The sequence below is a fragment of the Hemiscyllium ocellatum genome, chromosome 2 (genome assembly GCF_020745735.1).
Source record: "Hemiscyllium ocellatum isolate sHemOce1 chromosome 2, sHemOce1.pat.X.cur, whole genome shotgun sequence".
Lineage (NCBI taxonomy): Eukaryota > Metazoa > Chordata > Chondrichthyes > Orectolobiformes > Hemiscylliidae > Hemiscyllium > Hemiscyllium ocellatum.
In genome coordinates, this window is record NC_083402.1 from 128,280,535 (window position 1) to 128,293,280 (window position 12,746).

At 41.9% G+C, this 12,746-nt stretch overlaps 1 protein-coding gene across 2 annotated transcripts in view; it reads right to left on the bottom strand.

Moving 5' to 3' along the window:
• The window catches only part of haus6 (HAUS augmin-like complex, subunit 6), a 62,686-nt gene that overhangs the window by 16,514 nt on the left and 33,426 nt on the right, over nucleotides 1-12,746 (bottom strand). For both annotated transcript variants that reach the window (XM_060840026.1, XM_060840035.1), the window contains 4 exons: nucleotides 11,608-11,795; nucleotides 5,553-5,682; nucleotides 4,927-5,029; nucleotides 1,206-1,314 (listed from right to left, as the gene is read on the bottom strand). In XM_060840026.1, the coding sequence (XP_060696009.1) occupies nucleotides 1,206-1,314; nucleotides 4,927-5,029; nucleotides 5,553-5,682; nucleotides 11,608-11,795 (530 nt within the window). The remainder of the gene's footprint in view (nucleotides 1-1,205; nucleotides 1,315-4,926; nucleotides 5,030-5,552; nucleotides 5,683-11,607; nucleotides 11,796-12,746) is intronic.

Consider the following 12,746-nt stretch of genomic DNA (forward strand, 5'->3'; position numbering starts at 1 on the left):
GGATTCATTTTTAACTAAGTTGTAATGTTTATTATCAGTGTGTTTAATTTATACAATAAAAACATTAGCAGGCTTATTTCATCTTAAATTTCAGATAGTGGGATTCAGTATTCAAATGTGTAGAACAAAGCTAAGTGGTAATTGATTTACAGATAATAAAATGAGGTCTCAAACATTCCGTTGACAACGGAACGAGGACATGCCACAACCCAAAGGACTAGCCACACTACCACACATCAAGAGCATTTCCGAACTGACAGCCAGATGACTGCGACCACTCGGACTCATAACAGCACACAAACCGACAGCCACTCAGACAACAACTCACCAGAACGAAGAACCCGACACCCAGCACGAGCAAAACCAACGTAGTGTACGAAATCCCATGCAAGGACTGCACAAAACGCTACATAGGACAAACAGGAAGACAGCTAACGATCCGCATCCATGAACACCAACTAGCCACGAAACGACACGACCAGCTATCCTTAGTAGCCACACACGCAGATGACAAGCAACGTGAGCTCGACTGAGACAACATTATTATAGGACAAGCCAAACAGAGAACAGCCAGGAAATTCCCAGAGGCATGGCACTCATCCACAGATTCAAATCAATAAGCACATCAACCAGTATACCGACCACTGCAGCGGACAGCTGGAACTGACAACCGGAAGTGGCAGATTCAAACCACTACAAATGCCGGAGGAAAGGTCACAGAAGCGCTTCACAGGACGCTACCAAGCATCAAGGATGTCACCTAATCAGGGAACGAAACGCCTGCAACACAAATTCCCAGCTCGACGAACAGAACTACAGTATAGACTACATATCATTGAACAGCAACATGAAATTTTCAAATTGTATAGGGGGCCCCATATCCGCGGAATTGTTTTCCATGGTTTCCTTTGGCTGGAACATATTATAGTGAACCTTCTGGAACCAGGGACCAGGAGGCCGCCAGGAAGATGTGTTTCCCATTTAATTTGATGAGTTCGCTCATATCCACAGTTTCGGGCTTCTGTGGTTAGGACCTGAAAAACATCCTCCACGGGTACAGGAATGGTGGTGGTGGGGGAACTATTGTACATGAAACGTGATTCGAGACAAAGCTACAAGGAATAAAATATGCAAACTGCGTAACTTTACTTGATTCAAGAATACAGCATGTTTGAATTAATAGTTCAGAGTACTATAGACCATACCTCCCAGAACATTGCAACTTCGATGTGCTTAGGTCATTAAAACTTCTTGTAAGGCTTTCTATACCACTATCACCTTTTTTTGAACTTCTTGCACATGACTCTTCAAGCCCTATTCAAAATGGAAAAAATGTGAAGATTTAGGCTTCAAATTGCATAAAGGATTATTCCAGTCTACATAACATATTAAACATTTCACAGCTACAGGCTTTATCACACAGCTATATAAAGAAAAAGTTAAATTTCAAGATAGAAAATTCTGAGTATTGTACTATGTTTTAAATGAAAATCCATATTGTACTGCTATGCAGTGACAGCAAGTAATCTGCTGACATATTAGTTTTCCTACGGTGCTATTCTGGAACCAACTGACTGAAAAGAAAGCCTAAAAAATGCTAGTGTAGGTGCACACAATTACACATCCAATGAAATATTCTTTGAAACTGCACATGAAAATAAGAGTTTTTTTTAAACAGCTTAATAATAGGATTTGTGATATTTAACCACATGGAGTCATAGAGACGTACAGCACAAACAGACCCTTTGGTACAACCTGCCCATGCTGACCAGATATCCCAAACCAATCTAGTTACAACTGCCAGCACCCAGCCCATATCCCTCCAAACCCTTCCTATTCATATCCCCATCCAAATGCCTTTTAAATGTTGCAATTGTACCAGCCTCCACCACTTCCTCTGGCAGCTCATTCCCATACACGTACCACCCTCTGCATGAAAAAGTTGCCCCTTAGGCCTCTTTTATATCCTTCCCCTCTCACCCTAAACCTATGCCCTCCAGTTCTGGACTCAACACCCCAGGGAAAAGACTTTGCCTATTTATCCTATCCATGCCCCTCATAACTTTGTAAACTTCTAGAAGGTCACCCCTCAGCCTTCGACGCTCCAGGGAACACAGGCCCAGTCTGTTCTACCTCTCCCAACAGCTCAAATCCTCCAACCCTGGCAACACCCCTGTAAATCTTTTCTGAACACTTTCAAGTTTCACAACATCTTCCCGATAGGAAGGAGACCAGAATTGCACACAATATTCTAAGTGGCCTAGCCAATGTCCTGTACAGCCACATGACCTCCCAACTCCTGTACTCAATACTCTGACCAATAAAGGAAAGCATACTAAACGTCTTCTTCACTATCCTATCTACCTGTGACTCCACTTTCAAGGAGCTATGAACCTGCACTCCAAGGTCTCTTTGTTCAGCAACACTCCCTAGGACCTTACCATTAAGTCCTGCTAAGATTTGCTTTCCCAAAATACAGCACCTCCTATTTATCTGAATTAAACTCTATCTGCCACTTCTCAGCTCATTGGCCCTGATCAAGATCCTGTTGTAATCAGAGGTAAACATCTTCACTGTCCACTACACCTCCAATTTTGGTGTCTTCAAACTTACTATGCATCATATGCTCACATCCAAATCATTATGTAAATGACCAAAAGTAGTGGACTCCACTGGTCACAGGCCTCCAGTCTGGAAAAACAACCTACCACCACACCCTCTGTCTTCTACCTTTGAGCCAGCTCTGTATTCAAATGGCTAGTTCTCCCTGTATTCTGAGAGATCCAACCTTGCTAACCAGTCTCCCACGGGGAAACCTTGTCGAACACCTTACTGAGGTCCAAACAGATCACATCTACCGCCCTGCCATCAATCCTCTTTGTTACTTCTTCAAAAAACTCATATCAAGTTTGAGACACATGATTTCTTATGACAAAGTCATGTTGACTATCCCTAATCAGTCCTTGCACTTCCAAATACACGTACATCCTGTCCCTCAGGATTCCCTCCAACAACTTGCCCACCAACGATGTCAGGCTCACTGGTCTACAGTTCCCTGGCTTGTCCTTACCACCCTTCTTAAACAGTGGCACCAAATTAGCCAACCTCCAGTCTTTCGGCACCTCACCTATGACTATCGATGATATTTGTATCTCAGCAAGAGGCCTAACAATCACTTCTCTAACTTCCCACAGAGGTCTACTGGGGATTTATCCACCTTTATGCATTTCAAGACATCCAGCACTTCCTCCACTGTAATGTGGACATTTTTCAAGATGTCACTATCTATTTCCCTACATTCTATATCTTCCATGTCCTTTGCCACAGTAAATAATGATACAAAATACTAGCTTAGTATCTTGCCCATTTTCTGCGTCTCCACACAAATAACACCTTGCTGATCTTTGAGGGGCCCTATTCTCTCCCTGGTTACCCATTTGTCCTTAATGTATTTGTAAAATCCCTTTGGATTCTCCTTAATTCTATTCGCCAAAGCTTATGTCATGTCCCCTTTTTGCCCTCCTGACTTAGATTAGATTAGATTCCCTATAGTGTGGAAACAGGCCCTTCGGCCCAACAAGTCCACACCGACCCGCCGAAGCGCAACCCACCCCTTTACCTAACACTACGGGCAATTTATCCTGGCAAATTCACCTAACCTGCACATCTTTGGACTGTGGGAGGAAACCGGAGCACCCGGAGGAAACCCACGCAGACTTGGGGAGAATGTGCAAACTCCACACAGTCAGTCGCCTGAGACGGGAATTGAACCCGGGTCTCCGGCGCTGTGAGGCAGCAGTGCTAACTACTGTGCCACCGTGCCGCCCAACTTCTGGGCTTATGCCCGAAACGTCGAATCTCCTGTTCTTTGGATGCTGCCTGACCTGCTGCGCTTTTCCAGCAACACATTTTCAGCTCTGATCTCCAGCATCTGCAGTCCTCACTTTCTCCTCGCTTTTCCTTTCACCCGATCTCAATATGATCCTCGCGTAGCCAATAAAACCATAAGCTTCAGCTCACAGGCGTTTGTGGCCAAAGTGGGCGGCACGGTGGCACAGTGGTTAGCACTGCTGCCTCACAGCGCCTGAGACCCGGGTTCAATTCCCAACTCAGGCGACCGACTGTGTGGAGTTTGCACATTCTCCCCGTGTCTGCGTGGGTTTCCTCCGGGTGCTCCGGTTTCCTCCCACAGTCCAAAGATGTGCGGGTCAGGTGAATTGGCCATGCTAAATTGCCCGTAGTGTTAGGTAAGGGGTAAATGTAGGGGTATGGGTGGGTTGCGCTTCGGCGGGTCGGTGTGGACTTGTTGGGCCGAAGGGCCTGTTTCCACACTGTAAGTCTAATCTAATCTAAAACAGGAATATTCAAACTCTGGATTCTCGTCTAAATGATGGAATGAAAACAGTGGCAGTCAGCTGAATAGTTTACGATGGAATAGTTTAGGTAGTGTTCTAGAATCTGGGACCCCAATTTCTGAAGGCTGCCACCATAGTAACATTCAAGGAAGGTACGGACTGGGAAGGATATGCACAAGTGAGCCAAGGATTAAAAGAGTATATTGGCACGTCGGATTGAAAGAGGCCAAAACTGGGGCAGGAGTATAAAATTTCTAGGAAGACACATGTACCAACTGTGGACAGAGTAAACATCGGATGCTCCAGAGGCCAGAATTAGAGGAACAATGTAGCTCAGAATATTGTGAATTTAGAGTAAAACTAGGAACAGACAAGGACGATGCCATGAGGGATTAGAAAAACAAACAAATTGCATCTTAACACAAGACAGACAAACAAGCACAAAAAAACCCCTAAATGCTAGAAATATCTTCAAGCATTAATTTTAAAATCAGGAGCGTTTTGTCTTTAAATGTTAGAAGCAAACTACAGGGATTGACGAAAGTGTAATTTATATATTTTCTGAACCCACCTGGAAGTGTAGCAAAGTGAGTATAAAATATACTACTTTTGTAAGCTTCTTCTGAAGATGGTTCAAAAGACAATGGCGGCATATTTGGGAAAAGATCAAGGACCTATGAAAAAAATGAAAATATCCCCGTTAAGTGAACAACAGTCAATTCAAGATTACCAAGTAAATGACATGTAAAATGGTCTTCAATTCATGATTCAATATTTGCCTTGGTAAAAAGTCCTAATTTATTGTTAATATGAAATGGGAAAAAAAAACAGTTTTTGAGGAGGAGTATTTGACCTCGAGCAGTTTGAACAAAAATAATTGTATCATTTCTAGAATTGTCAAAAATCACAGTTAAGCTTATCCTTGGAATCCCACAATTTTCTGAACTTTGAACTGCATCAGACACTAATTTCCTCCCCCCTCCCCTCCATATATACTGCAATGTCCCTTCTCATACAAATTTCATTGAGGTTAATATATTCAAGTCTTCTGGTCTTCCTTACATCAAAACTCTACATTTTCTTCTGACACACATTATATATTTAGATCCAATCACTGAAAATATATTTGTGGTGAAATGCAACAACGTTCTGGCAATTGAAAAAAAAGAGAGAAAGTATTCAAATCTTACTACTCACAGGATATTTTCTCCTCACTGGGGAACAACCAGTTCTATTGGAGTACTGTTCCCATTTCTTATCCCATGCAGTGTCCATTTTAACTATCGAAGCTTGTACTGATGGCAAAATTTCTTGTGTTATCTTCTGGCTGAGAATAGATGTTTCAAAAATTCAGCAGCTAAACATTAAAATGATCTTTCATAAACTTATTATTTTACAAATGCTTACTGTTAACAGTGATTTAAATGCATCCTTGGATCACAAATTAGCTATACAAAAAAGTTATGACTAACTGAACACCAAAAAAAATTACACACTTATAGTCTCAAAACACGATGAATAATTGTGATTAGTTATGTTTGATGGATTTTACTTGCACAAGTAAAACTGCGAGTAGTCAAACGAGAACTCTACTTGGTTTCAAAGACATCATATTTTCATTTGATGCAACTATATTCATGATCTAAAGAAATTATAAGGAAAGATCACTAAGCCTGGAGAAGTTTGCCCATGAACATTTCCACATTTCCCTGTACAAGACTTTTGGTCGTTTACTCTTGAAAGTTACTAAAAATGTATCAGACCATTATTTCAATCTAAAGAAATAGATCAAAATTTAATAGATGCAATTATGTCAAGTCTTAGCTCCCAAACTGAAATAAAAATCAAGTCCAGTAATTGCATATCTATTTACAAAAAAAACCATAGTGTGCAACTGAAAAACTATTACACCAGAACACATTCATGAAACAAGTAAATTGATTAGTTTTACATTTACAATCAAGTTTTTATTCAAAACATTAGATTCTCAAATGCACGCTGCAAATGATATGGAAATCTGGTATAACAACATTGAAAATGTTGGAAGAACTGAGCAGACCAGGTAGTAAGTGAGGAAACAGAATTAATATTTTGGGTCAATTATCTTTCATCTGAATGGGGAAAGGCTAGAAACGCTAATGCAATTTAACCAATTGATAGAGGAATGAAAAGATGGAAAGAGACAAGACAGGGTGGAAGATTACATCACAAGAGTTAGTGATAAAGAACCAAATTGGATGGCAATGGAATAAGCAAAGAAACAAAAAAATGTTACCATATTGCTGGAAATGCCCAATTTCCAGCACAACATATTTTTTATATAAAATAAGGAGACTGTCCACAGGAGATGTAAATGGCAGAATGAAGATAAACTGGTGTTCAAAAAAGTAAAAACTAATTTTTTTCAAGAGAAAACTATCAGCAAAATTAAAAGAAAGTACGATTATTGGCAGAGATTGTGATTGGAATTTGTTAAATTCAATGCTGGGTTTGGAAATCTATACAGTACTACAATAAAATAGCCAACCTCCACTCAAGATTAGGTTATGCTTCTTTGGAACACTGCAGGAAGCAGAGATCAAAGAAGAAAAGAGATGAATTAAAAATCACAGCTGACCAGAAGCTCTGAAATAATGGACTGAACCAGAGATAATCCACATGCTGTCACCCAATCTATATTTCATCATTTATGTTGACTAGGTCACATGAACAGAAATCAGCATACACTTAGGGTCATTTCAAAGAGATATTTGGGTTATAAGGCGTGGGGAATTTAAAAAAAAACAAGATGTTACATTTCCTGCAAGTAAGGAGGGAAAGATGTTGAAGGCAGTTGAGAAACAATGCAGGGATGTGAAAGGACTTGTTCCCTCAAAAAAAATGGGAGCATGAGTCTGAAGTTGGTGAAAATGGCAGAGAATGATCTCTTGAATGCAGTTTCTGACAGTGAAAGGGGAGGATAAGGGTAAGCCTGAATCAGCCTTTTGGGAACACTTTTGATTCGGCACAGCCATTTTGTCACATTCTAAAAGCCTGGAAACCATTTGATTCTCATTTCGTGCCTGCTTACTAAAGTCTGTGTTTTCCCATGCTCATCAGAGGTGGTTGGCCTTGCAGCTGTATTGATACCTGACAAATTACTCCCATGCAAGGAAATATTCTTCGCTTTGCAAGGACCCATGGTATACTAACACTTGCTTATCAACTATTAACTAACACTGTCCAGATACTACGTGACTGAAGCTCGTGACCGGACAGGATGCCTAGTTTGCTCATCACCCTGCAATCAACTGTTTGTTAATTGTTAAATGATTGTAACCTATATAATCTCACAACTCTCTGTGGCTCAGAGTGACATGTAACCATTGGATCAACTGGTCTCTCCCTCTGAGCTCACAAACAAACACAGTCAATAACTCAAGGTTTGCGTGGTGCAATTACTTATCTAAATTGGACGGCTACGAGTGAGTCACCCACTACATAAACTTATTTCAATCGCCAACATGCCTACTTATTTTTCCTCACCATTTGTGGCCTTTAACTGGAAAGTATGAGATTTTGCAGTTAGCATACCAATTGCCTGTGCCTCCTGCAATAAATTAAAAAGAACATGCTGAAGGAGATTGAAGTATAGGAATTCCTTGTAATCTGAAAGAGTTCAGTTATCACTGGATTGGGAGAACTGTTTTTTCCAGATTCCTTTGCATTTATCCATGACACTAATCATTTTGGCCCAAAAACGCAGAGGGTAGTTTAGTAAGTGGCAACAGTTAATCTGTCAAAAGTTTACAGTGGCTTACCTGTGGTTAGAACCCATTATTTGTTAATAGATGTTATTATTAAGCACAGATCTGGACTGTGTTTTTGTTAGCCTATGTCTGACATACAATCCACCATTTTGCATATTTTGATTCTTTTTTAAACTTGTGATTATTCTGGGAATAGTAGGGCTTGATTTTCAGCATGCCACAATACTAAAGCATTGTTGCAAGGCCTACGGCAATTCCTTTTATTTGGGGGAGGTGAGTGAAATTGAAGGAGGAGAAGCTACTCGAAGTAAATACAAGCTCAACTAAGTGGAGGAGGATATGGTAGATGGAGACTGCTTAGGCCTTCATCTGAAGAGGAGCAGAACATGTTCAGGCCACTCTGGTGAGGAACAGATATGTAATTTTTAAACTTTTAAATACACATTGGTTTTAACAATTTTTGACAGAGCGCATGAGTGTGCAGCCGGAGACTTTTGAAAGAACTATGAGTAGGGAATAGAACTTGAGTGGTTCCATTTCAACAATGAATACAAGAAAATAATTAGGATGAGAAATTATTTAAAACTAAACACTTGTGAATTAACTGTGCTTTAATTAAACTTCAGCTTTCTCAGACATTGAGCCGAACACTAATTTAAATCCCTATCAGCCATTCTACTGCATCCAAACATTAACAGCGAAACTTAAATAAAAAGGTAAGTGTTGTCAGTGACAATTTTTCAACTAATTATTGTTTATAGCTCTACATCCTTTTAGTCTTACAATTAAACAATTAGAATACAATCCTATAATTCTACATTGGAGAAAATGTGGACTGCAGATGCTGGAGGCACTGCCTCATGCTCCCATGGGGAGGTTAAACAGTTCATCCACTTTACCAACACCTTCCACCCCTACCTCAAATTTACCTGGACCGTCTCAGACTCCTCCCTCCCCTTCCTACACCTCTCCATTTCTATCTCGAATGACCGAATCAACATGGACATTTACTATAAACAGACTGACTCCCACAGCTACCTAGACTACACCTCCTCCCACCCTGTCCCCTGTAAAAACGCCATCCCATATTCCCAATTCCTTAGTCTCCGCCGCATTCTGCTCCCAGGAGGACCAGTTCCAATAGCGTACAACCCAGATGGCCTTCTTCAGAGACCGCAATTTCCTCCCAGACGTGATCAACGATGCTCTCCACCGCATCTCCTCCACTTCCCGTTCCTCGACCTTGAGCCCCGCCCCTCCAATCGCCACCAGGACAGAACCCCACTGGTCCTCATCTACCACCCCACCAACCTCCATATGCATCATATCATCCGTCATTTCCGCCACCTCCAAATAGACCCCACCACCAAGGATATATTTCCCTCCCCTCCCCTATCAGCGTTCCAAAAAGACCACTTCCTCCGTGACTCCCTTGTCAGGTCCACACTCCCCACCAACCCAACCTCCACTCCCGGCACCTTCCCCTGCAACCGCAAGAGATGCAAAACTTGCACCCACACCTCCCCCTTACTTCCCTCCAAGGCCCCAAGGGATCCTTCCATATCCATCACAAATTCACCTGCACCTCCACACACATCATTTACTGCATCCGCTGCACCCGATGTAGCCTCCTCTATATTGGGGAGACAGGCCGCCTACTTGCGGAATGTTTCAGAGAATATCTCTGGGACACCCAGACCAACCAACACTTGAACTCCCCTTCCCACTCCACCAAGGACATGCAAGTCCTTGGACTCCTCCATCGCCAGATCATAGCAACATGGCAGCTGGAGGAAGAGTGCCTCATCTTCCACCTAGGAACCCTCCAACCACAAGGGATGAACTCAGATTTCTCCAGTTTCCTCATTTTCCCTCCCCCCCATCTTATCTCAGTCCCAATCCTCGAACTCAGCACCACCTTCCTAACGTGCAATCTTCTTCCTAACCTCTTCGCCCCCACCCCGGCCTATCACCCTCACCTTAATTTCCTTTCACCTATTGGATTTCTAACACCCCTCCCCCAAGTCCCTCCTCCCCAACTTTTATCTTAGCCTGCTTGGCACACTCCTCATTCCTGAAGAAGGGCTCATGCCCGAAATGTCGATTCTCCTGCTCCTTGGATGCTGCCTGACCTGCTGCGCTTTTTCAGCAACACATTTTCAGCTATAATTCTACATTGTCTGAACTGCCCTTAGGTTGTTGCTCAGGTTTAATAAGTGCTAGTTTTTTGTTTCTAAACGCAATTCCCTTAATACCATACACGTTTTAACATAAACCATTAGTCTTTAAACAAGGTTTGTGAAGGTTTGTAGGTCAGGTTGAGATTTAGGGTGTAGGTTTGCTCACCGAGCTGTAGGTTTGATATCCAGACGTTTCATTACCTGGCTAAGTAACATCATCAGTGGCGACCTCCAAGTGAAGCAAAACTATTGTCTCCTGTTTTCTATTTATATCTTTCTCCTGGATGGTGTTCCTGGGGCTTCTGGTGATGTCATTTCCTGTTCGTTTTCTGAGGGATTGATAGATGGCATCTAGATCTGTGTGTTGGTTTATGGCGTTGTGGTTGGAATGCCAGACCTCTGGGAATTCTCTGGCATGCCTTTGCTTAGCCTGTCCCAGGATAGAGGTGTTGGCCTAGTCGAAATTGTGACTTTTTTCATCCGTGTGTAGGTCTATGGGGCTATGAGCAAACCTACACCCTTAACCCCTAACCACCTTATCATACATTAAAGAAGTTTCAGAAATGACAGCCAGACTACTAAGACCCCTCAGAATCCTAGTAGCACACAAACCCACCAACAAAAACTAACAAACTTAAAACACCCAGTACAACCCATGGACAAAACCAACGTCATCTACAAAATTCCATGCAAGGACTGCCACAAACACTACGTAGGACAAGCAGGAAGAAAGTTAGCCACTAGGATACACGAACACCAGCTAGCCACAAAAAGACACGACCCTCTCTCCCTCGTAGACCTACACACGGATGAAAAAAGCCACCATTTTGACTGGGACAACACTTCTAGCCTGGGACAGGCTAAGCAAAGGTATGCCAGAGAATTCCAAGAGGCCTGGCACTCCAACCACAACGCCATAAACAAACACACAGATCTAGATGCCATCTATCAACCCCCTCAGAAAATGAACAGGAAATGACATCACCACAAACCCCAGGAACCCCATCCAGGAGAAAGATATAAATAGAAAGCAGGAGACAACAGCTTTGCTTCACTTGGAGGTCGCCACTGATGATGTTACCTAGCCAGGTAATGAAACGTCTGGATATCAAACCTACAGCTCAGCAAGCAAACCTACACCCTAAAGCCTTTAAACACATGTCAAAATGCAAAAGTTAGGTTTAATAACTAACAAGTTCACATTTAGCGGATTTTAATAAAGCACAATAAGAATGTTACTCACTAAGTAGCACCAGGTCACATTTCTCCAACAACTAGAGTGACAAAGTAATGCATCCCTAATTGGTTAAGCCGTGCAATTACCTTTGCTCCTTCATTGCAATGAGTTCTGTTTTCAGGAACTCTGCGGATTTTTCCAAGGTAAGATGATGTTGTTTGAGTTCTGCTGGGCCCACTTGGTTACGCTGATCTTCATGAAGACTGAGACATGAATTGCATAGTTGGATTATTGCTGCAAGATTCAGTTTACCAGCTTTGTACAAGTCACCAATCTGTAAATAAGCATTGTATTATAAAATTATTTTTCTACTTCCATTAATGTCACTATGTTTTCACATGTTACGTGCACTTGGACTTCAAGCTTTTAAATCCTGTCATTGCATTCCCATCCATTTTAGTCCATGCCCATCTAACATATTCTTAAATTCTTGAACACTGACTACACTTATCTACATATCTATTTCTTTGTTTCATCATATTGCAAGAGACACCAAAATTGGAGGTGCAGTGGACAGCGAAGAATGTTACTTCAGTACAATGGCATCTTGCTTAGATGGGCTGATGAGTGGCAGATGGAGTTTAATTTACATAAAGTGAGGTGCTGCATTTTGGAAAACAAATCAGAGCAGGACCTGTATACTTAATAGTAAGGGCCTGGGGAGTGCTGCTAAACAAAGACCTTGGAGTGCAGGTTCATAGCTCCTGGAAAGTAAAGTCGCAGGTAGATAGGATAGTGAAGGTGGCATTTGGTATGCTTTCCTTTATTGGTCAGAGTATTGAGTACAGGAGTTGGGAGGTCATGTTGCAGGACATTGGTTAGGCCACTGTTGGAATATTGTGTGCAATTCTGGTCTTCTTCCCACAGAAAGGATGTTGTGAAACTTGAAAGGATTCATAAAAGATGCACAAGGATGTTGTCAGGGTTGATGGATTTGAGCTATAAGGTGGTGCTGAATAGACTGGGGCTATTTTCCCCGGAGCATCAGAGGCTGAGGGGTGACCTTATAAAAGGTTTATAAAATCATGAGGCACATGGATAGTATGAATAGACAAGGTATTTTCCTCAGAGGCAGGGGGAAAGAGAGTGTCCATAACGAGAGGGCATAGATTTAGAGTGAGGGGGGCAAGATAGAAAAAAGGGACCTAATGGGCAACTTTGTCACACTATGGCAGGAGTTGTCAGAGGAATAGGTGGAAACTGGTACAATTACAGCATTTAAAAT